This window comes from Rutilus rutilus (assembly GCF_951802725.1).
Source record: "Rutilus rutilus genome assembly, chromosome: 22".
NCBI lineage: Eukaryota > Metazoa > Chordata > Actinopteri > Cypriniformes > Leuciscidae > Rutilus > Rutilus rutilus.
The window spans coordinates 20,158,692-20,185,669 of record NC_140227.1 but is presented as its reverse complement, the minus strand read 5'-3'; the positions used below and the strand labels follow the sequence as shown (position 1 = coordinate 20,185,669).

The 26,978-nt window shown below is 39.2% G+C and overlaps 2 protein-coding genes across 2 annotated transcripts in view; one reads left to right on the top strand and one right to left on the bottom strand.

The window, feature by feature from the left end:
- The window catches only part of pnp4a (purine nucleoside phosphorylase 4a), a 103,404-nt gene that overhangs the window by 30,735 nt on the left and 45,691 nt on the right, over positions 1-26,978 (bottom strand). The window lies entirely within an intron of this gene.
- Positions 11,184-15,745, top strand: sox12 (SRY-box transcription factor 12). Its single transcript, XM_084395438.1, has 2 exons — positions 11,184-11,450; positions 11,871-15,745. The coding sequence occupies exon 2, from the start codon at positions 11,922-11,924 to the stop codon at positions 13,026-13,028; it is 1,107 nt and encodes a 368-aa protein (XP_084251564.1). The 5' UTR covers positions 11,184-11,450; positions 11,871-11,921; the 3' UTR covers positions 13,029-15,745.

Genomic DNA, 26,978 nt, shown 5'->3' with positions numbered 1-26,978 from the left:
TTTTAAAAGTTATTACATTTATTATGCCGACTTTAAACGGGTTCAGTTGGTCATGCGAATTCGCCACGTTCGCCAACACAAAGCTTCTTGGATTGAAAATTACTTTCTCATGTGAGCTGTGCTTCATACATCGCTACTATTGACAAAAGACAATTGAGCTTTTTTGCCTGCAACATGTTGTTAATGTGACCGTTTCAACTGGTGAGATATTTAAGCAATCGCACACAAGCAAGTGTGCTGTTGCTGAATGAATCTGTGATTTTTTTGGATTGATTCAGTGACTCACTCAAAGTTAAATGAGTAGAGTAAATGATTCAATAACCCACATATAAAACTGAATCAGTTGAATGAATGATTTAATGACTCACACTTCATCAATGAAGCAGTGTTTTTAATTAATCAGTTGATTCACTGACTCCCTAATAAAGCTGAATGAATGAATCAGTTGAATGAATGATTCAATGACTCACTCATAAACACAGTAACTTGTTTAATTCATGAATAAATAAGTGTTTTAAACAAGTTAGTTTTAGATTTAAAGGATTTACTCATTAAGACGGTCATTAGTTTCATTCCTGAATGAAACAATGTTTTGAACAAAATGATTCACTGACTCACTCATTCACTGACTCAAGAGTCACACTTGCTGATACCTACTTGGCCTAACAATATAAAGAGCAATGAAAAATGAGCCATTGAAGAATTGCAGCCATACAGACTGAATGTGCAAACACAGACAAGCAGAGAGATGGTACTAAAATGATAGTAATGACTAATAGAGATTTTTGTTTAAAATACTTCTGTTAATGTGTTGAGACAACTATAAGTAAGCAATTCATAGGTTGATTTTCCAGAAGAGAACACTGTGGTCCTTTCAAACTTTTCTGACCAGTCCATTGCAGCAACACTAGCTTAACCAATAGCATGAGTTTGGGGGCGGGACTATCTGCATATCTGACCAATGAAAGACGGGATTGGGGGGGTGGAGCACAAAAATTACATCACCAGGCCCCAAAATTGGATGTTAGGCAACACATATTGAACCACCTTCATCAGAGTTATCCATGTGATTCACAGCCTACAGGATCTCGGCACGGTCCCCTCTGCCTGTCCCCGCGGGTTCAAATAAGGTGATCGCCCGTGCTCTTCTATGCTCATCACTCTCAGTCTGAGGTTATCATCATTACCCCTTTCTACTTACTTATAGCCCAGTCTGAGCGTGCTGTCTGTCTGCTGCAGATCAATGGCTCCTCTCTGAAGAAGTCAGGGTAAGAAAGTCCCAGAGCCGGGACTGTGTCTTGCATTTAAACGGCTGTAAATTGCCTCTCTTTTCCCCCTGTGACTGCCATTTCCCATGTAATGGTGTCTGATGGGGGAGACTGTGATTTTGCTGTCAGGGCTGTCAAGGCTAGAGGCTGGTGCTGGATTTTAATGTGCTGAGATACAGATGAACCCAGAGGAACTGTAAAATGAAAGGCACCTATCCAGAATAATTGAGAGTTTTGGTAGAGGTTACAGGAACTATGCATGTTTCATATAGATTACCATTTTATAAATATAGTGCATTTTCTTTTTATGGATTTAATGTACTGTATAACCCCATAAATAAACTGTTTATCTCATCAAATGATTATCTATCATCCTTTGCATGTTAAAGAAATGTTGAGGGTTAAATACAGCTTACGCTCTACTGACAGCATTTGAGGCGTGCTGTTGATTACCACAACAAAACAAAATTGAGTACAGTAATGTCTATGGAAGACTTAAAACTAAATCTACGATATATTTTACTGCGTATTTTTTTGAAAATAGAAACTGTTATGCAGAAAAGGACGAGGACGAGCAGCTTTCTACCATCAGCTTTCCCATAATTCGATGCTCAGCATTTACACTGCGCCGGAGGCTGTGGCACGGAAGAGTCTTTAGCAAATGAAACATTCCCGTAAAGAACCAGATGTCACACATCAGCAGAAAGGTTGCAAGCTGAGGCTCTCCTGTAGGCAGGCTGGGAACCGTGGCGTAGCTCAGTTTGGAGAGAGATCATGAGCGTGAAGCAGTACAGGTGCAGAGGGTCCCACAGGGCAGACTTCACCCCACTTCCATGATCAAAATATTATAATGCTATTGGTTCAGGCTGCCTTGCAGGCAGGGAGTAATTGGTACAAGATTGTCACCTCCCGTGTTAACTGCAACCGAGAAAAAGGTTGACACTGACACAAACCAATAGCTAAAGAAAGGAGGTGTTAACAACACAAAATCACTAGTCTTCTGAGTCAAACACAAACAACACAAAATCAGTTCTTCACCACAGTCTTCTGAGTCATAAACACAACAAACAAAAATACCACTCACTCAGAATGATGTGTCCACTGTTAACCTAAACAATGTATTGGCACACAATGTCTGTGTTGTTTTTGTACCCGATTTACTAGGAATTATGCGAACTGAAATGACTAAAATATCCGTTAATGAAGGTTTATTTAATTTCGTCAATAACAAAAACACAATAAAATCTGCACAATGAAAAATGCAACTTCTGACAAAAAAATATATTTCCACAAGATATTATCAAAGCACTGACATCTGACATCTAGAAAGTAATCCAATAATAGTACAATGTTTAATCTTACTTTTGTCTTTCTTCTTTACATTCTAGATAAACATGCCTTTCCTCATTATTTCAAAGAGAAGCAATAAAATAAAATTATGGTGAGAAAAAAAGACATATCTGCAAGATATTAATGCACTGACAATATTTTTTTGAAGAAGAAAACTCTAGAAACCCTATGATTGTTTCAAATAATCCATAGTTTAAAGTTTAATAATTTCAGGCATGCTTGAGCAGAATGCTTATATACACTAAATAATGGTAATATTTCAACCTGCATTTGTACAAAATTATGCAAATGTATATTTTCAGGCGACTCTGACAAGCTTGATTAGCTGGTTCAGGTGTGTTTGATTAGGGTTGAAACTAAATACTTCAGCACTGTGGGTCCCCAGAAGCAGGGTTGAAGCATATATGCACTTTGTCTAACAATGAATAACTAAAGCATAAAGAATTCACAAAACTGTAATCTGTATTCCTCTTCAGATTTATGACTGTGATACTCCAACATCTTCTAGAACATAAGTGTCTTTTGAGTTGTAAGAGACTCTTTTATCCCTTGTCAAAGAGTGTCTGCCAGAGACCAGGCAGATTTATTAATAAGGCTTGGAGAGAGATGTAGCCTCATTTGCTCTCTGCTTATATCCTTGGGAAGTGCAGTTTACTACAGTGGTGATTGAAACAATGATGTAGACCCCATTAAGAGAGGGGAGATGCTTTAGGATGCTGCCTCAGAAACAATGTAAGATTTTAGTCTTTTACACAATCTAATTCAATAAGAAGTACAGCTTGTATCCCGCAGCATGTTGTTCATCTGGAACAGATTGTTCCTAAGGAAAAACAAATTTCCTGCTGATATTACACAGATTATTTTCATTGGCTACGTACAGACAGATGTCATGGAGTTGCGCTCAAAAGAAAATCTTATTGGCCATGAGAAACATTTTTCTCTGTGCTAGTCAAGTGAACCGGTGAGTTACATCAGTCGACAATAATCCTTAAATCTTGTCAGATGTTTTGATTAACTTGTTTCCATTATGTTTACTCCCTGAGAAAATGGTTTGTCTTGAAAATATATCAAAAGAAGAAAATGGGGATAAAAACGTATACACAAAAGATTGTCTCGAAGCAAAGAGGTGCCAGAACATGTGGAGTTTCAGTGCCTGAGACCCAGACAGAGGAGGACAACATAAATGTCAGGAGTGCTATGCTCATAATGATAGAGTTGGGGAGTTTGGATCATAGCAGAACAGCATGTACCCTGTCCTGCCCTTCACTCCAAAGCCCTGTTTCTATGGTTTGCCCTCATCTGACAATGTCAAAGCCAGGCTTGTGATTTGTTAGGGACACTATGTAAACTCTACATATTCATATTCCTTTCACCCGTCATCGACCTCCATTTCTTCTTGGTTTCTCATTTTTACCAACTGTCAAAACTGACCAAGGTGAAATGGATGGAGATATGGGGGGGGGGGGGGGGGGGGGGCGGTCCTTTATACCTTTATCTTACTTTTGCCTTTCATCATTATTTCAAAGCGAAGCAACAAAAAACTAAACAAAAGAACAGTACAGAAAAAAGAAGAAAAGAAAACAGGTAACACTCTTAACTAGTTTTACTAGTATAGCATATTACTAGGATATTGGGTGTTTATTAGTACTTATAAAGGACATATTAATGCCTTATTCTACATCCTTTAATCCTACCCAATACCTAAACCTAACAACTACCTTACAAACTATTAATAAGCGTAATTTACAGTTAGTGAAAAGTGAGAATTGGATCCTAAACTAAAGTGTGACTGAAGCCTTCAACAACTAAGTGTTTTGGAAAATGGTAAGTACTCTATTCAATGCTACTGGCTGGCTGTATGCAAAGCATGCATATTTAATGTCTGCATCCATTAAACTCTTTATAATTGACTACTGCTGGCTACTTGACAAATACATCATAATAAATAATAACTTAAGCTATAAATATCTATGGGCCTTTGACATCAGACCCATGTCTCCTTAATCAAGAGCTGGAAGCATAATAAATTGGGGGTGAAAATACAAATTAAATATAGTCCTAATAAGATATAAATTTCTTACATGAATAAATTCAAAAGTAAATACTTTTACACCTTCTTTACTTCATTTAAGGCCACGTCCACACGAAGCCGGTGCGTTCCCGATCCGATATTTTTTTTTTCTCGTTCTAAAAAAAAATTCCGTAAACACGGCGTCGTCTCAAGAAATATCTGCGTACACACGAAACCACTGAAACCGACTGAAAACGGTGTCGTATATATGCCAGACCAGTATGGGGCGCTGTAATTCTGCCACAGAGATACACTACACACGGAGAAGAAGACTTTGAGCATGCGCATAACCTTGCGCGCTGTATACGAACCAAGAAGAAGAAGACAAAGATTATCGCTTTTTGCTCACCACAGTTGCAGAGAAGCAATAGATTTTGCTGTAATAAAGCTAGTAGGCTTAGTAGCTTCTGCAGCACGAATACAATCATATAAGTCCGCCATTATTGTTGTTGCTGTTACTCGTGACACAGACGACACGTGATGTGATGACATCATCGTTTCACAAAATATACGGATTGGCTGTACACACGAAACCGCAAGGGTGTCGTTTTCAGATTTATCCACTTTGGGACCCGGTTTCAAAAAATAGCGGTTTCAGTCTCCCAAAACGCCGGATCCGTGTGGACGAAACGCCAAAACGATAAAAAATTTATACGTATACAGCGAAACGCGTCTCCGTGTGGACGGGCCCTAAGTCTGGAGTAACATAATTTAGCAATTCATGTTTATCAGACAACCAAAAAGTGCGCTAATGTGGATGTTTACGTGTGTTTCTTAGTTCTTAATAACAGTGGTACAATACTAATTGACCCTCTCTATTATGAATAAGGAAACAGCAAGGGTGGGCTACGATGGTTGAGGGTTCATGGGGGAGAGGAGACGTGATTCTCTAAAGTGCTCAGATGCAACCTTTTAAGGTCCTGGCCTGTCACTGCCACTGCACACAGTCCGGATCCCCTTTATTTATCTCATTCTATCGCCCCACTTAGTCACTGACCCCTCGGGAGAGGCTTGACCCTCAGAATCCTGGCCTGTGATTGGACAGAACAGGGGGAGCAGTAGTAGAGCAAGGATCATCCTTTCAGATGGCAGACTGATTCTTATAATATACATACAAAGTAGAATTGCGCTGAACATCTCCATCCCTGATATCTGCACAACAACTGCTGTTGTGTAGATGGAACATGTCTTATTGAGTTTCCGAAGCTACAAGCTGTCGATTAATGTTTATATTCACCATCTGGTGATGTTACACAACATGGTTGCTCCGTAATGGAATTGCATCCACAAACACCATTTTGTAAATAGAGTTATCAAACCAGCTTAGAAAGAAACAAGATTTAAGAATTGTCTGAAAGCATCACAGATTATGACTGTTTAAATAGACTCTATACAGTAAACCAGCCAAAACTAGATGAGGTACTGATGTATGAGTGTGGTTGTATGATATAACAGTTTGATTTGATTTGGGTTTTGGGGCAATCAGGAATATTCATCTTTTCTCCTCTAGGGAGATTAGATTTATACACTCCGCACTAATCTGTCATCTCTGTTCGAGTTCAGACTGAGTTTCTATTCTCAGAAACGGATGGCCGAGGGGGGCAGGGGAGAATTCTCAAACGGGTCAGGGGTTGTAGACTGGGAGATTAGGAGTTCACGTTCATTTCTCTTGCTTCTGTCTGAAAAAAAGCCAAAGGTTACCAGCACAGGAAAAGGAGGAGGGGGTTAGACAGGCTAAAGTCTCTCTGACTTGTGTCTGCCAGTGCAAGCAAGGATGTAATGCGTAATCTCTCAAGCCCCAAAACAAACAAACACACACTTACATCCCGCTGCAGGACCACCACTGACCATGGAGGAGGATGCTTGTGTGTCAATAGTGTTCAACTACAGAGTTACTCTAAAAAGCCTTTTCATATCAATTTCATATCCGGCCTTTGCATTTCATATGCGCACCACAACATGTCCACTGCAGATTTCCACATACAACAAGAGCAACAAATACACAAGCACAGCTGTACAATGGAGAAACCGTTTAACTAGGACCAACACAAGGAAGGTATATATACATACAGTATACGTAAATACAAGTATACTGTAAACATTTAAATTGCACATAAGGCAGTTTTTATATCAAGGTATATTTATATTTCTACTTCAATTAATCGTTGAAATATAAACAATCAAATGGCAGCTGTAATAAAACTAGTTTTCATTACAGATTTATTAAAACACATTAAATAATAAAAACAACAGGTTTAGTGAAAAAATATAATAAATGTGATGAAGATAGCGCACACTATTTTACAGCGTCCTTGTCACATGTACTTACTGTAGTAATAACAGTAAATTATGCATTATTATATGAAACTAACCCTAAACCAACTAACCCTAATTTTGTTAATTAATATTACTCAATACTTAAATGTATAATTACACTGTAACAAGGAAACCTTAAAAAAAAGTGTAACTGAAATTATTTAGCTGGGATTCATCATATTGATCAAAAGTGAGAAATGACTGAATAAATGACATTGTTACAAAAAAAAGATTAATTCTGTTCTTTTGAACATTCTGTAAAAAAAAATCTGGGATTTTTACGTCTATAAAAACATATTAAGCAGCAGCCCAACTGTTTTCAACACTGATGATGATAAGAAATTATTGAGCACCAAATCAGCATATTATAATGATTTCTGAAGGATCATGTGACAGATATATAAAAAATAGAAAGCAGGTATTTAAAATTATACTTATTTTCACTATTTTTGAACAATGAAATGCAGCCTTGCTGAGCATAAGCTACTTTCAAAAACATTGAAAAATCTTACTGACCCTATATACAAATACATATTTCTATGGAATTAAGCTCAAATGTTATTTTTTACATTACATATTGTTTGACAATACCAGAAAAATGTCCTAATCAAACGACGATAATGATATCATGATGCAACATCCAGAGATCCAGAGTAGTACAAAATTGTAAAGTTCTTTAGGAAACACTCATACATGTGACACGCATGTTACTGTTTCCGCGCTACCATTTTACATGTCCTCTACCACAGGGGCTGATAGATTAGGCAAAATAACCTGCTTTAAAAACAAAGAATGCAAAAGAGTGTTATGAGGTGCTCCAGCATGCGTCCTCCAGGTTCATTCAGCATTGCGGTGGCATCACTGCTCCCTCTTTTTCAGAAACTGGAGCAGCAGTGAGATCAAGCGGTGCCCTCCTCCCTCTGCCCGCTAATCCCTGAAAGATGATCTATCTGTGTCCCGCTCTAACGCTCGCTCGCTCAGGACGGGTACGGAAGAGGAGGAGGCCCCGTCCTTATCAGCCAGACAGACACCCATCCTGCTCAGGGGGTCCAATCCTCCCCTTTCTGCCCGTTCCGTAATTAGATGAGGTGTCTAGGTCTGGCCGGGGATTTGGCCAGGGTCTGAACTAGGTCGGTGGGTGATAGTGTTGTTGTCTTTTTTCGTTTAACACCCCTCCCCCCAAATCGTTCTGGCTAATATCAGTTTTATTTGTCAAACGAATATGTCTGACACACAGTGACATGGTCCAGATCATTACGTTAAGTGCTGGAGGACATATTGACACTGTTAAGAGGTCTCAATGGACTGATGTTCACTATGAACTTGACACAATAGGCCGTGCAAACATATCTGTAATTGGATTATATTTTTTTTATTTTTTTTGCTGATTCAGAGAATACGATGAGAACGAAAAAACCTGGCTCGTACACCTATATCAGAATTACATGAGTCGACTGATGCATGACTATATGGGAATATATAATTTGGCAGACAAGATTTTGGACAGTTGCCCATTATATGGAAATAACCAGAGAAATGCAAGCTTGCACTTCAGGCCTCGGGTTCTGACGACCGCCCTTCATTGATTACAAAATGTATATTGCCATTATTGGCACTTTAGTGACAGTCTGCTTTAATTAACTGTTTTGGGCCATTTCAGCGTGTATTGATGCAACAGCTTATTGATGCAGTGACGCTGACCATATGGATCGACTGACATATTTCACTGAAGCATTAGTGGCTGTATCTATTCAGATGATGATAGCTCATTCTAATCGTCAATTTTGTGAAAAGACGTAATGATGTCATACCAGGACAGTCACATATGCTTTCAGATCTTCTCGTTTAAGATTCCGAAGGCAGGCTTATTAGATGTTCTGAATTCCCCATGCTCCTTCATTGACATTTTACTTTACAGAAGAAATTGATGTGTGAAGCCACTAGAAAAAGACAGTGCCCACTGCATCATTGTCCAAGATTAAGAAAAATATAGATTGCAGATAATTTATCTCTTTGTCCATTTCCATTCAGCCATCAATTTATCACAAGCATCTAATCCATGACATTTTAGTGATGATACATGTTTATCTTTATATAGTAAAAAAAAAAAAAGGAAGTTTGCGTAAAATACTTTATGAGTTGCATGAGTGTGGCATAATATTCTATTGTAAAATGAATAGTTTTGACTAGATATGCACAAATATTACAATTCTGTGTGATATTGTTAAGCTGAGAATTATTTTCATGTTATGGTCGATAACCAATAAATGGTTAATATTAAAATTCTGTACAACTTCGTTTTAAAAAATAAACATAAAAAAATGAATTTAGCCATCACAAAAGTATAATGTACACTATGAAAAATGGACATTTATTTTTCTAAAGAATACATTTAATAATGACAAAGAAAATCTTAAAATAAAAACAGAGGAAATAAGCAATGCTAGACTATATCCAATATTTATACGCTGCTAGACTATATCCAATAAACCTTTTGGCGGTTATGAAAGTGAGGATGTAGAGGTCTGTCTCGCTCAAGCAAAAATATATGTTACCTTCTTCCACTCCCACATTCATGTTTTGTCCCGTTCCTGCCCACCGATAAAATAATAGTTTTTTTCAGTATGTCCATGAAATTTCCATGAAAGTTAGGCCGCTTAACAAAAACCTATACATCTTAGCATAAACGCTCCCGATGAATTATTTGTAATTAAAGCATCTACATTCACAACCCACTGTTAATTGTAACAGAAAAGCAAAAATAGGCTACAACTACTCCCTTTATAATCACTAAAAAGCTGTCACTCGTTTTAGTTTATCCCGATCTCACAAAGTACCATTATAATCAATGACGCTGACTAGACAACGAATCTTTCAGTATGCCAGTCATGAGCATGCATAACTCAGCACTGAACAAAAACTCTGGCGTTTTGAGAGGTGAGTGGATTCTAACTTAAACACCTCCGGTCATTGCGTTCAAGAAATGAACAGTTGTTTGAGATTAGCTACATTGCTTAATGCTGCAAAAATGTGTTGTAAATAGAAAACCTTTCCAGAGCGCAAACACAGATGAGCACTGGATCAGTTGCAAAATCTGTTTCACCAATATTCTATTATTACGTAGAAAACTGATCCTAGATCAGCAGTTATGGGCAGCTTAAAGCAATCAGAAGCAGCAGCAGGCAGGGGAAGCCTAAGCCTACGCTTGCACCTGTAAAACATTTTTATTTTATATTGTTGTTGTGCTTGTGGCTTTTGTGTTATAGGTGAGTAACAATTTCTTTGTTTTTAGATATTTTACTTTTAGATATTTATATCGCCCATAAAACCTTGTCATGCGCTGCACTGTGAGGGATAGACTTACTTTCAATGGCATCCACGGTTAAAAGTTATATAAAGCTCCTTGATCACTTATTTTTTTTTTATAGAGTTTTTTTGTCTATTGAAATTTCTTGGAAAGACATTTTTTCAGTGTTTTTTTTTTTCAGTAGAACAACCCCAAAACAGATTAAATAACAGTACAACCCACTGAAGAGATGTATGTCCATCCCTCACAGCCTTGCTTTCATTCCCGTTAAAAATCAAAGATGGCTCTGCTGTTAAATGAGGTCTATAACACAGAAAACTGATATGTAATAATAATTATTATGTAAATAATGTTAAACGTCCAAAAATAAAACGTAAAAACGTGGAGAAAATTATTGTTAGAGAATTTAAAATGAACACTTTCACTTACATATTCACATACATTTGAACCTAAAATCTTGGTGTTCATATAAAAAAAAGTGCACGGATTGTGACAGATACCTAAAATACACATAAAAATGCCAACACTGAAGGCATGCCTGCAAGTGTGCTACTTCCAGTTATGAAAATCGAGAAATACATCACACAGACTTCATGAATACATGACTCTACATGTGCCAGACTGCCTTGAAGGTCTTGTCCTAATTTAAGTTTTTGCTGGTAGCATTTAACACCTCTTCAGTTAGCATCTCTTTCTCTCTTTCCATCCGCTTGCACTGTAGCTGTGCCTCACTGCATGGAAACTTTCACCCCCCCATCCTTGACACTCACACACCCACATGCACACAAACACACGCACCACGACAGAGAGCGGTGGGTGGAAGGGGAGGAGACTGTGTCTGGTAAGGTTGAGCTGTTTACAGTGTGGGTTTATAAAACAGCAGACGAGGGGGGGGGGGTGTCCCTACAAAGAGGGAGCAGGGAGGAGAAACGGCAGACAAGGATAGGGAGAGTGACTGAGAGGATAGAGAGCGTCTGAGAGAGAGGGTCCGCATGCAGGACAGAGTGATAAAACAGCAGGCAGACGCTGGAGATTTTTTTTTTTTTACTTCCACCACAACTGCTACAGCAGAGGAGATGCTTATGTGAGGAGAGCAAGTGATTGTGCACAGTTAGCAGAAGCTGTCTTCATTTCTATAGTAAGTACATTTTAATCATATTTAAAAAGATACTGTTTGTGTGTGTGTGTGTGTGTGTGTGTGTGTGTGTGTGTGTGTGTGTGTGTGTGTGTGTGTGTATGTATATATATATATATAATATAATATATATATATATATATATATATATACATATATATATATATACACACACATACACACACACACACACACACAGACATTTAATTTACTTTAATTTACTATATATTTTAATAGTACACACACACATGTAGAGTCTCATATGAAACTGATTCAAATGACATTTAAAGATTTATGTCATTATCAACAAATATTATAAAAAACATTACATTTTTAAATCTGTTGTCTTGGAAAAATGAAAGTTTGTATTTAACAAATGAAGTTTATAAGAGGTCACTGAAGACATGTCTGCATTTATTTCAGGATAAAAGCAGGAATTGATGGGTTGCTGCATCTTAGAGTGTCTTGTCATGGATGACTCTAGGGAACCTACTGAATAGAACTCAGCGCTGCATCATGGTTCAGCAAAGAACCCACAAATACTTGTCAGTCATGGACAGCAATTCTACCAGAGAGGTGTTTGTGGGACTGGCCGCAGAAGACGATTCTGAGGTGTTTGGACACGTACCTTCTAACAAAGATCCCAACTGGTGCAAAACTCCAACTGGGCACATCAAAAGACCAATGAACGCTTTTATGGTCTGGTCCCAGATTGAGAGACGGAAGATTATGGAACAGTGGCCTGACATGCACAATGCTGAGATTTCAAAGCGCCTCGGAAAGCGCTGGAAACTACTGCCCGATTATGAGAAGATACCCTTCATCAAAGAGGCCGAAAGATTGCGCCTAAAGCACATGGCTGACTATCCTGACTACAAGTACCGGCCCAGGAAAAAGAGCAAGTGCTCTACCCCTGTGAAACTTGGCGAGAAGTCTCCTATGAAATCCAGCAAGCCCCATTCAGGAAGATCTAGTGGGCTCTCCTGCAAAGGGCTAAAGATCAAACCTACTTCTACCAAGCATAAAATGAACTTCAATGGCAATAAATACAAGAGCTACAGCGAGAGCATGAGCGATGACGACACGATGGATGTAAACTTAGAAAGCCCAGTGACTCTGCAAGACGATCACAACCCGTCAAGTCACTTTGTCCTTCACCAGCAGGCCACCATTCCCTCTGAGGACCAGCAACCAGTTCCTGAGCTCAGAGTGAAAGTGCCCATCTCTCAAACCAGCAGCATCCAGAGTCTCTCAGACAGTGAGTGCCAGGCTCCCCCGGATTCCACGATGAGCGAGCCACAAGGGTCGACACCTGGAAGATCCTCCACACCGACCTCAACCAGCTCCTCCTCTTTGGTGTCATCAGCCTGTTCAGATGAGGAACTGGACGAGGAACTCTTGCATATCATTTCTAACAGTATGCCCATGGACTGCTCTGCTCTGGACAAGGACTTTGAAGCATTTCATGCCAACTCAGGATCCCATTTTGACTTCCCAGATTACTGCACTCCAGAGGTGAATGAAATGATTTCTGGGGACTTGCTTGTGCCCAGTATCTCAGACCTAGTGTTCACCTACTGAAGTTGAGCCCTTTGTAATGTGGTCATGCCTGCATAGCTGCCAATTCTAAAATATTTTGTCCATATTGTACTTGGACAATTCCTTTTTCCATGTGTTTATTTTTCTCAATGAATCCCGTAAGTGCTATTGCTTTACTTTCCAAGCATGTCACATCTTGTTGGTTTAGCTAACAGACACACAGGGCTTTGCAGAGCTGTTCAAGAGAGTAAGACATTCAGATCTTGTTCAAGACTTCAGAGGAAGCTGGGTGTATTTCTTAGAGACAGAGGACTAAGTTTTACCAGCTGTTTCGATAAATGTTTTAAACTGAAAGCTAATGTCTCCAAGTATCTGATGTGCAGCAGTTAGAAGCAAAAACCTGTATTGATTTAAATGGACAATTCACCCAAAAATTTAAATGTTGTCATCATTTACATCCTATATGACTTACTTTTTTACGAAACACAAAAGAAGATATTTTGAAGAATGTGTCAATTGTTTTTGTTCATACGTCCATTGTCAATGGGGACCAAAACAACACTGGACACCATTGACTTTCATTGTGTGAAGAAAAAACACTGTAACATTCTTCAAAATATCTTAACAAAAAGGTGAGTAAATGGTGACAAATTTCATTTTTGGCTGAACAAGCGCTTTAATAACAGCATAATGAAAACTCTTAATCATTATTAATTCAAAAACAATTTCCACCAGACGTTTCAATGTGCACAAATATAAAGGTCCACTGACAGTATTGGTACATTCATATTCTAAAAGACTGGGACTGGAAAATTATGAAAAGGAAATGATGACTGAAACCATTTATTAAAACATGCAGCACTTACAGTAAAGCATCAGTAACCTTGCGGAGGAAATCACTGCAGACACATAATTCATATCCTCTTCGTTAATTAGGTAATAGCACTTTCATCACCTTGCCATTGCCACAGACGTTAAGACACACATGTGATTTAAAGGCAGCTCTGCATTGGCCCTGCATGCAGGTGTTTGTGTGTGTGTGTGTGTGTGTGTGTGTGCGCGTCAATGTGTGCCTGAACTGTTTGGACTATGGACAAAAGGGGGATAAGGTTAGGGTTTGGGGGTTGGGATTGGTTCTTTCAGGGAACTGTGCATCTGTCCATGCAGGCAGCAGCTTTTATGCAGGGGTCGGACTCTGTGCGTACCGAGCGTCTGCCGGGGTGGGGAGGGGTACGAGGGGGGGCTCTTGCACCGGTTCACTGAAATGCATGTCATGTCTGCAGTCTGGCTGCAGCTGCCCCGATCAGGGCTAGAAATCTGTGTCTGCCAGCTGGCCCCCATTGACTCTCTCAGGGATCGTTTGTCTAGGTCCTAGTGCCTCCCGTAGGTAATTCATCTGTGATGATCTGTGTGTGCTTGTGAGCGTCTCTTTCTCTCCCGGAGAAACCATCCGAAGCCAACCGAAGTGACAGAATGCCCCGATTTCTCAAAACAGGATCCGTCCTCTTTTCTTTCACCCAAATGCTCTTATTAATTTCAGCTCAGTTGGTGACCGGGAGACCGGCATTATTTACCTCCCACCAACAGTTGTCAGAGAAGGGACAACAAACCCTGCAGTTCGTATCTTACATAAACTGTTAATCCTCGTCGATTCCCGACGTCCTGTGAAGATGCAGCAGCATGCTGTGCAAACCGCAAAGCGAGGGAACACAAAAGGAAAGGGACCTGATGTGTGTTTGCTCTTGGTTTAACCTCACTGTTTGGACTGCATAATGACTACTTTTGTCACACTGACCACAGAGGCATAAACAGCCTCCATCTTGATGTGTTTCCTTATTGTAGGAAAGAGTTGACTGAACTAGTTCTGTACAACCAGTATTTTTTCTAGACCATGATAGTTTGCAAAAATCTTAGTTTTATCAAGTGGATTTTAGATCGATGCCACATTCGGTGGTCAAACTACACATGTAATTCAGGTATATGTGTCTCAACTTAAAAGGGAAATGGCGTTAAACACAAGAGGACCGATAGGAAAGATGGGCACGGCTTTGATACGATGCCTTCATTCATAAAACACAATTTTCAATGTGTAAAAACATTTCGTCAACATATATGTATAGAGCAGAAAGATTTAGTGCTTTAAAACCGAAACGGTGGCATTTTAAATGCTCAAAATTGTAGAAACTGTAGTAATAACGCAAGCTACTAGAAACTTCAGTTTCTTTGTGAGGCTGGATGGAATTACTTTTGTAATACAAAAAGGTCATTTGTATTATGAAAAACCAAACTCAAGTTTGCATGTGTCATAAATAAGGATTTGTGAATAGGTAAAACAAAAGGCTTAGGCCTTCAGCAATCATCAGGGAAATGATTTCAGGAAAACGATACATTCACTATTTTAGCGGATTCTGCACTACTGAAATTGTGAAATGGCTCGCCACACCTGAAGTTATCACACAGGAACGAGTCTTTGCATTAAGACGTATGCCAATCAAATCTGTCTCCATACAATCTTGAATAATATCAGGTCATACACTGAACCAATACCGTACCAAACACCAGCAGTCAATTAAACGGACTCAGGACTAAAAACATCAGCCCAATGTGGATCTGCTTTGATTCAGCCATTACTAAGATGCACTCTGTTTGGCCATTGTATGTCATTGTTGATGATCTGCAAAAGAACTGTATGTAGCATCAAAGGTCAATCTGCAAAGTTGTACCTTTTTAAATATTAAATATTTTAAAATTCCACAATACTTCTGGGTGCATTTTTTGGCTGTAAATAAAACGTTATTTAAATGTGTCTTAAAAATGGGTGCTTTACGTTTATACTTTGCCAGTATATTTGATCATTTAGTAAATGTTTTATTTTTATTTCATAGACGGTGTCATTTATTTATTTACTAAGAGCACCAGAAAATAGGAACGACACATCACAGATGGGCTCAGGCAAATTAGTGTCAAAGTGATAAATGCAGAAAGCCGTATATAACTGAAGCAATGTAAAAATACCCATCTGGTCGGCACCTCCTACTTCTTGGCTGGGGATTAATGAAGAGTATTCTGTGCGATAGAAAACCAAGGGCAATGCTAATTTCACACAGGCCAGACTCCGCTTTGCTAAACCTGTCATATGCGGAGCATGCGCTTCCTCATTTCCATGTCTGTAAGAAACCTGCTGCCATAATCAGTGATTGCCACCAATGGAGTCTTATTACAAAACATGGGCCCAGTCTTCCCTTTCAGGACTGAAGAATTTGCATGGCACTAAGCTGATCTATCACAGAAGACTCCACAGACCAACGCAGTGGTTTGTTCTGCAACAAAACCAAATAACTCCCAATACAACACTGATTTCAGGCTCAGAGCTAATTTATAATCTCAGCATGGTGCTGTTTCAGCTATTACAGGCTGTACTGTTAGGTGAGAAATCTTATGTCAGATCCCCTATGATCATCTTGGAATGTGACAATGATATGAAATTCTTGTGAAAAATAATAATAGTCATCAGCTAAAGCACTCACCAGAATCAAAAGATGGCCAAACTATGACCATGTTGCCTCAAAATACATTGTTTTACCATTTTTCATAGTTAGATGAGTGCTTCCAGAGGAAATAATACTAGGTTGTTATTTTCCATTCGTTTTTTTTTAATTATTTATTCCTTATGCAATCAGAAGATGACTGAATGGTCGCAAAACCAGCAACTTAAGTGATGTTTATTCCATTATGTTGTTTGAATGGATGTTTCAACTGAAATCACTGTATTACATTATACTGTCATCCAGGTCAACCAAAGTCATGCTGTACATGATTACACTGAATCAAAAGATTTTGTTGCCTTTGCATGAATGACCACAGCATCTGCTTGATCTGAGCAGCAAACACTGTTTCGCTGACACACAGAGACATATGCATATAGTATGACAATGTGTGGTGTTCGAGTCTAAGAGTTATTTAACACATGCAGAAATGATGTTGTTATGTTTGTATTGGTGCTATCATCATGCTCTTAAAGGGATAGTTCACCCCCCCCCAAAAAATCCTTCAGACTTAAACAAAGGAGTCTTTTCTTCTGTGTTCCACAGAAGTAGTTTTTCCAACATGGCTAAGCTGCTTTTTTCCATACAGTAAAAGTGAATGGTGACCATGGGGGTTCAAGCAAGATGTTAAGTAAAGCATCTTTTGATGCTTTTTGTTGGTTTTGGAGCTTGACAACTCCTAGTCCCCATTTACTTTCATTGTGTGGACTAGAACTGTGTCAACATTCTTCCAAACTTCTCCTTATGTGTTTCATGGAAGAAAGAAAGTCTTAAGGGTTTGGAACAACATGAGGGTAAGTAAATTATGACAGGAATTTTAGATTTTTGGCTGAACTCTTGCTGTAATCTAGGCTTAGAGAATGATATTTCTGCACAACTCTCAGTAGGTTTGTGCATCATAGATTGTGATTGTTAGTCATTCTTTTCACTGCACAGCAATAAAAAAGGAAAAATAACTTTCAATAAACAGGAGTCTTCAAGATGTTAGCAGAACATAGTTTTGGACAATTAGCATTAGCTAATTCATGTGCATGTCTGCTTCCATAGTGTGCTGTAGTATCTCTATTCCTCATTGCTACTGAGCACAAATAGAGATGAAAGCACTTTTGTGTACATAATGATGGTAGATCTGAGCAGCACATTTTGTTGTTTTGGTGGACTCAGTGTAATGACACCCTCATCAATAAACGGCTTTAAATCAGCCTTTCTGTCTGTCTGTGTGATTTTAAAGAGCTTCCATGCACGTCAAAACAATTACATGTATGCGCATAAAGCTACTTTTATAAATTCAATTAGTATGGATTAAGCATATGTAGCATAAGCAAGTTGTCCATATGTAGATACAAGTTTTCTAACATGCATTTAACATAGACCCGTCATGTGTGTCTGTTTAACGCTGCGGGTTTCTCCCACTCTGTCTCTGACGTGAGTTTCAGAAAGGATGCAGATGTTCTTGTGGTCAAAGCGCACAGGCATGAAAGGTTGCAGCAGCAATGTGTAATTGACAGCACGTTACATGCAAACACACAGCCAGCTCATGTGACACATGAAAATGCTTTAGCACTAACAAACACAAGAACCTTTTTTAGATGCTTTAAGCCTACACAACTGAAAATGGCCAGTAACTGTGTGAACTGAAATATCCTTATCGTTGTAATTCAATAACGCACTGTTCTCACATTTATTCATTAAGGAACCATGTTCATTTTATCAAGTTTAATGAGGGCCATTTGATTAGTCAACAAAACTTCAGCAAAGACTTCCATATGGCACAAGTTGTGTAATCTCTCCTAACATAGAGCCACATGGCCATCAACCATGGCCAACATTTGTGACATGACTTGAAGGCCAAGGATGGTAACGCATACTCAGAATTTGTCCTCTGCATTTAACCTATCCAAGTTAGTGCACACACACTAGGAGCAGCGAGTAGAGAACACGCACACACTGCAAATTGTGGACTCACACACTTTTGCTGTGGCGCACTGAGAGCGATTACAGGGTTAGGTGCCTTGATCACCTCAGTCATTTCCTGCCGGTATTGAGAATCGAACCCACAACCTTCAGGTTCCTAGTCTGACTCTCTAACCATTCTAACCATCTGCCCCAGTCAGATGTTTAAATCATCATGACCACAAATTATGGCATTTTCCACTCTTGTGCACAGTCTGAAAAATGTCAATCAAACTCAATCAAATACATTGTAAACCGGCCACAAACTACACTTTATAATATTTAGTGACAACAAATAACATTTCCATATCCTTTCTTCATGAGAGAGGCAGAATAAACAAACCTGTGTACGTTTGTGTAATGATCCCAAATATAATGCGCTACTACATGATTATGATAGATGATGTCTATCTTGGTATTTGTTTTTGTAGAAGCCATCAGCCTGCGTTATCAATTCCTGATGAAAAACTACATTACCCATGAGTCTGCAAGGAAATCTCCACCAATCAGAGAACTGAGACGAGCAGTTCCTGACAATTCCTGACGAAAGAACTCTTTAGTGCCCGCCGCCCGGTCACTCCTATAAAGCACTGTGAATGACGTAATAGATTCAGTCTCCCTGTGCTCTCAAACTACTAAACAAATTATTGCTTTGGTTCATGACTTATACATAACTCTGAATAAAATCTGAGTAAATGAAAACACTATAAACAATTGTTTATAATGCTAAAAGTAAATTTAGGCGCCACAACATTAAAATGTGTAGCAAGAAAAATGCATTTTGAAATTTACTAAAGAAAACGGTTACTAGCGTTATTCAATTATTTGTGTTTAGTTTAAAGCGTTGGATGTGAAAAGTCATCTAAATGTAAATTAAGCATGCACAATTAAATATACAATATTGACTAATAAAATAATACAAATCTTTGAAGGTTGAAGTTGAACTTCGCCTATTACAGCCAGTTGCCAACCTTGGACTTTTGTTTTGCATATCTGTCCTAAATAACCCAAAATTGAGGAAATCCGATCCAGAGTAAATGGAGATTAAGTGCTGTAGGATTACATACTTTAATGCATACTTTATTTGATAGTCAAAATATCTCTGCCAGTCCTATCCCTTTCATTGTAAGTCAAATTAACCAGGTTACTGAGACTATTACCTTTTTTGTCTTTAACGGTTCTTGGTGCCTCTTTCACATTCTTTGGATTGGTGACCATTGTTCTTCCTATATACCTGAGTTAAATGTGAATGCAAACCTCTACGTGTGGATTTTTCTTTGCATAGTTATGTTGATTGGATTAGGACTGGTGAAACGGGCGGGTGGCGATTGCTGTTCACTTCATTTGCATGCTTTATTTGCATGCTTTACACCTACCCAGGTGCTTTGTCTCCATTTCGAAGTACTGCCCTCTAACATGTATATAACTACACTGTATTATTGCCTTAGTTAGACTTGATGACTGCAGATACCAACAGCATGTGTTCTTCTCAATAAAGAATCCTGCTGAAGATACATCCAAGTCTCCTGGTCTTCGCTTCTGAGATTTCCAACAGTGCCCAAGGGCTCAGAGGAACTAAGAAGTGCCAAGGGGATAATTCAAGATGGGATCTTCCTCTGTATCTAATCATTGGGCTTCTACTTCCCTTGTAAGACTACGATAACAAATACCAATGCAAAAGCTGTATAAAGTAAAAATAAGCTAAAAGGTGCACAGTTTTAAATGGTTTAAATTGACTCTGCTCGCACATGTCCCCCGGTGGATGTTTAATAGATGCCCTGGCCTTGATTCCCCATCACCAATAAGCTATACTTTCCTGTGAGTAACGCCACACCTGAGAGGATTAGCAGGATTACAGGCAATGGCTTTCACACAGGATTTAAGGCATCCTTCCAACAGTATACAGCAATCCAAACCCGAGGCCCTAACAAATAGTGCTCTCTGAGCAAAAAAGTACATGTGTGAAAAAAAAATACAACATGCCAGGTTGACCCAACAATGTCTCACTTTAATTTTAGGGCCTGCTGAGAGTGCATACCATTCATTTAACTCCCCCGTCTGGTGCCTCGTATCGGCAGACTAGTTCGTCTGTGCGGCTCTGTGATGGATGCTCAGAAAATCTTTGTCCAGTAAAAGCCAAGCCTCATCTCTGGAACAACTTATTGAATTTCCCTAGGTGCTTGGCTAAGCAGATAGCTGTTTTACAGTGTGAATAAGTGGACTCTTATATTTCACTGCACCCTGCTTTCCAGTGGCTGGTACGAGGGAATGTGCCGATAATGGTGCGCATTTGAGCCACTTTTCGGAGAGTGAAATGTGCTGTTCTTTCCATGCTGATTTATCTAGCGCTCTCTTGCACAGGCTTGCGGATGGGATGAGAATTAGCCCTATGCTAAACTGCAGCGTCAGTCCCGTGTTGTCCATACTCGGATCAATTAGAGCTCACTAATTGCTGTACCTCCAATTATGCGGTGATAAGCAGGAGATGGAATGATTAGAGGCTGTTTCTGGGAAGGTGAGTGGAAACTAAAGATCTGAATGACTCTCTAGGGGTGATTGGGGGCAGGCGAGCAAGACAGAGAGCGAAAAAGCCATGTTAGGCTTGGCTGACTTGGTTCTGTGAACTTTCAAACATGGATTGGATGAAAAGACCCAGTTTTTCCAGTGCTGTGCTGCATTATGCTGTTTCTCTGACCTGCTTCTGCCCTCGCTGTTGGAGATACGGCAGCCTATTAGAATGAGTCAGCATCTACACGCACGGATTTAGCAGACCAGAAGGATTCTGCACTAGTTAACATGTCTTCGGGTATAAAAATAGGAGTATTTCCAACATATTTTCTCATTAGAGGACTATAGAAGGTGGGTTGAGTTAAGTCAAAGAAGAAAATGTGTGTAAATTGGTCTGAATTCAGTTCTCCACAGAAGGTCGTCGTATGTCCCCTCTTAAGTAGGGATTTGAGGGGCCATAGGGACATGCAGATGGACAGATCTGGACTGCTTGTCCCCTCCAGCCATGTCTACAGACAGTTGGACAGATAACAGTGTGGCACAGAGAGAGGGGCCCACAGTGCCAGGAGGAAACTGTAATGAGAGAGTTCGAGGGGGTGTGGAGATACTTGGCCCCTCACACATTTATACATTCAGACAACCACAAACACATGCAAAAAAACATGCACAATAAGGATATGATTACAAGTACGCCCACGGTAGCACATTGACCATGTTTATATGCACATGATTTTCCAGTTAAGATATATATTCTGGTTGAACGTTTCTTGAGAAAAAGAGGTTGACGTACTCAACAGCTATTGGAGTATTTCTGTATACATGTTATTATTAGCATATTCAAAATAAATGACAAACCTACTTTGTTTTGAATTATGGCAGGCACTTCTGGTTTGGGAAACTTCCACTCAAAAGAACTTCCACTGAAACAAGTCATTTTTAATAGTAAGATTGCGCTACAAATAATATGATATGGTATCACAAGAAAATCTATGGCAAGAGCTTTTTCAGTCGCTGCATTCTTTTCCTTTTAATTATTTCCTTTTTTTTCTTTGTATTCTGCTGTAACGTATGAAGAAGACAACATATACTGAGCATTTGTGGTCTGCTCTCCCGATTTATTTTACGATATATCCCATGAATGATTCACTGGAATGCACTGGAAGTTTTCTCCCCAAATCCTCTCTTTCCAGGTTTGTTTTCACATGGGTGCTTTAAAATGTAATTATCTCCCCTTTTCACTTCTAGGGCCCTATTTTAACGATCTGAAACGCAAGTGTCAAAGCGCAAAGCGCAAGTAACTTTGTGGGCGGGTCTTGGCGCTGTTGCTATTTTCCCGGCGGGATAAATGACTCTTGCACCTGGCGCAAATCTAAAAGGGGTTGGTCTGAAGTAGATTCATTATTCATAGGTGTGGTTTGGGCGTAACGTGAAATAAACCAATCAGAGCGACATCTCACATTCCCTTTAAGAGCAGGCGCGCTTGTTCTAAAGCGGATTCCTATTATAACGGCGGATTTGCCAGGCGCACGACAGGAGCGGTTCAAGGCCGAGGAGACCGACGTTCTCGTCAGGGACGTTGGGGATGGAGAAACACACCCAAATTAACTTCGGTTAAACAGGCGTATGATAATTTGGGTAAATGTGTAAGCTAGATGTATGCTTTTATAATAAAATGTCTATCTATCTATCTATCTATCTATGGTAATAATGTATGATTTGCAAAAATGATAACTGCTGCGTCTGTGTGTAGATGAGAGAATCAAAGTGTATGCGCGTTGTGCACACGCTACATTGATTAAGGCCAAGCATGCGCCCTTAAAATAGCATATAATAACATGCGCAACGCGCAATTGTTTTCTAAACCTGTAAAATAGCATGAGGGAACGTTTGCGCCGGAACACGCCTCCTCTTTGCGCTGAACCGCCCAGGGGAGCGCAAGTGTATTTCTTAGTTAACCGACGTGCATCTGTGGAGGGAAAAGTCCGCTTTGCGCGGGTGCAAAATAGGAATGATACATGCGTCCGTGTACAAAGTCAGTTGCGCTGGGTGCAAGATAGGGCCCTTAATCCCTTTATTAGCAGTGTGTACTGGAATGTTTCTAAAGCAGGTAAATACAATATTTGTTGTGTCAAAATGACGGAAAGCACTTTGAAATGTTATACCTCAATGCTAAAGTTAATGAACATTTTTGATTAAGGCAACGTATGTTACATAATATAGACAAATACTGCTACAGTGATATTTAACCCATCCGTAATATTGCTGCGGAAAGAATCGAGCTTTTGGTGTTATTCGGGATCTGTTGTAGTAATTTGTTAAAGGGATAGTTCACCCAAAAATGAAAATTCTGTCATCATTTTGGGTGTGTTCACACTTGGCATGTTTGGTTTGATTAAAACGAACCCTAGTGCGATTACACTGTTAGTGCGGTTCATTTGAACGTGTAAACGCTGCCATCCGAACCCTGGTGCGCACCAAGGACCAAGACCCCTGAAAAGATGGGGTCTGAACCGAACTTTGGTGCGATATGGTCATATGGCATGGTCATACAACGGGCACGTTTAGCCCAGCACACAGCATTGCTTTGGATATTCGGTATGTTCCGTCGCAAAATGGGCAATACATCATAAAAGCCGACCAATCAGTTTGTGACCGTATCCGAATGTCTTTAGGTTCGGTATCTTTTGGTTCAGTGATAAAAATGCCAATCTGAACGCTAAGCGGACCAGGACTACTAAATGGGTTTTTTTTGGTCCGAACCAAACAAACCAAGCGAACCGAACTACAAATGTGAACACACACCTAACACCCTCATGTTGTTCCAAACCTGTATGAGTTTCTTTCTTCTGAACACAAGAGAAGATAATTTGAAGAATGTTGGTAACCAAGGTTGGTAACTTGAGGGTGAGTAAATTTCCTTTAAATGTTCTATGGTTGAAGGGTGAGTACAATAATGTCATTATTTTTGCATTCATAGAGCAAGCCTTTCACTGATTGTTTACAGTTTAACAGAAGTTACTCACATAATTCACGCAAAGCATCATGGGGTGTATTCAAATATTTTTGAATAAATGGTGCATATTATTTTATGCTTTTCCCTACAGGAAGTGATGCATTTTTTTGCAATTCTGCACAGTAATTGAACTCATTTGGACTCATTAATCTCCATTCATGCCCTTGACAACGGCACAATAGCAAAATATAGGCCATGAGACTCTTACAGTGCTTTCACTCATCTGTGTTTTGATTTATGATAATTTCTTTTCAGTCTTCTATTCCATCCAAAAATATGTTAACTTTATTGCTTGACTTTTTAACCCAGAATTACTCTAATTTGGACAGAAATCATCTAAAATAAATGAATGTTCAGTTATAGTCGGAATTGGTGATTATATAAATCAAAATTATGACATGCTAGCTGTCTTACTCAGACTTCTAGAACCCAAAATATAGGTCGATCAAGACTATTATAATCAGGTATATGTGTTTATATGACATGTACACCCAGCCAGCAATGACACGTGGGGCCCAGATGGGTTAACTACGGGTTCCATGGGTACTGTGTGGGCATGGGCTTTGGCTGGGTGAAATCAGTGGGTCCCATGTAGGTTTTGTAGTACGAGTCCCACATAGGAAGCCCATATGAGCTGATTACATGGGCCCCATAAGGGACAGGCATGGGCCAAGTGGGCATGGGTTTGAACTGGGAACACATATATGGGTCTTGCATGACATATTTATGGGCCAAGTGGGCATGGGTTTGATCTGGGAACACATATATGGGTCTTGAATGGCATATTTATGGGCCAAGTGGGCATGGGTTTGAACTGGGAATGCACATATGGGTCCTGCATAGAATTTTTATGGGCCAAGTGGGCATGGGTTTGATCTGGGAACACATATATGGGTCTTGAATGGCATATTTATGGGCCAAGTGGGCATGGGTTTGAACTTGTAATACACATATGGGTCCTGCATATAATTTTTATGGGCCAAGTGGGCATGGGTTTGAACTGGGAACACATATATGGGTCTTGAATGGCATATTTATGGGCCAAGTGGGCATGGGTTTGAACTTGTAATACACATATGGGTCCTGCATAGAATTTTTATGGGCCAAGTGGGCATGGGTTTGATCTGGGAACACATATATGGGTCTTGAATGGCATATTTATGGGCCGAGTGGGCATGGGTTTGAACTGGGAATGCATATATGGGTCCTGCATATAATTTTTATGAGCCAAGTGGGCATGGGTTTGAACTGGGAACACATATATGGGTCCTGCATGGTACATTTATGGGCAAAGTGGGCATGGGTTTGAACTGGGATAATATATATAAAAATATATTTTTGATTTATTTACCAGTGTGTTGTGACATTTAAATTGTTTTTTAAAGATTATGTTTGTTGTTCGATGTAATAATTTTGTATTAATGTATTTTTTGGAGAGATGTTTTTTTTCAGAGATTTCTTTTAAATTAAAATATATTTTTGATTTGTTTACCGGTATGTTGTTGTGACGACCACAAAAGTGTTGTATTTGTGTTTTAAGAATATTCACAATTATTGTCTTTTATTTGAAACAAGTGATTGTATATATATTTTTTTTTAAACAAGTATCCCAATTCTTTTATTTTTAATGTGAATTTTCCTGACTTAAAGTGAATTGTGTAGTGTTTGCTCCAGGCCAGTAGGGGCAGTGTAGAGTGACGAGTTACTGTAGCTGCGTGAGTTGCGCGGGTTTTTCATTACTGCAGAGAGCTCGAAACTGATAACACTGTCTCCTCGTTTCTCTCCTGTTTTACAGGTGGGTAATTGTATAAAAACACCTCAGAAGTAGCATTTATCTATGCTGAAATGTATGTGAGATATGAGTGAACTGTTTTTAGTGAAATGAGCTTCGTTAGGGTCTGTTTTTGATTTAGTTTGAAATGAGTTGAAACGAGAGGGCAAAGTCCTACAGAGTAACGGTCGAGAGACATTCAAGTCAGAGAGATCAAGTCAGCTCAACACACACTTTCCCCGTGTATATATATGTACATGAAGATATTTTTTTGAGCTTGTAATGTTAACAGATTTTTTGCTCAATGAGTTTATACAAAAATGTTTACAGTTTAAAACGAGGTTAAAAGTTACACTTTAATCACTTTATGAGTTCTGAGCATGATTTTGCAGTACTGTATTAACATGATACTGATAAAATACTGTGAATGGAAGATTCTAAGTATCTAAAAAAAAGCTGGTGAATATTACCATTGTCTTTACATTTCATTTTGATAAATAGTATAAAATACAAGCATGAAGAGTAAGTGAACATGCATTTGGTGGAAAGAGGTTTATTTTAATATGGATTTTGCATTGACATGGACACTGAAAATTCATTGTAATGTTAAAAAGACACTGAACATATAATATGTGAAACATACAATGATACTTAACAATAGAGATGTGATTGCTGAAGAAAATTCAGAAAATAAATTACTGCAGAGAGCTCGAAACTGATAACACTGTCTCCTCGTTTCTCTCCTGTTTTACAGGAATTAATCTGTTATCCACGGTGCCGTTGCTACGGTACCCGTTACATTGTGACATTTAAATAGTTTTTTAAAGATATTTTTGTTGTTCAATTTAACAATATATTTCTTGCAGTTCAAAGCGTCAAGTGTCTTGTATTTATCTTGGACTTATATTCATTCCTCATTTTTAGTTTTTCTTAGATTGTTTCCTTAAACCACTTGGCATGGTTGGGCTTAGATAGGCCTTGCATGAATTGCCCAGTTAGGACCCACATAAGATCCTTACAGAGCCCACTTTAAGCCCATAGGGGCATTCCGGGTTGAATCCTGGTGCAAGCCCACTTTAAACCCCTTTAGGCAGGTGGGGCCCAAATGGGTCTGACATGAATTACCCAGTTAAGACCCACATAAGACCATTACAGGTCCCACTTAAAACCCATCTGGGCATCCACGGCTGGCCCCCGTGTGG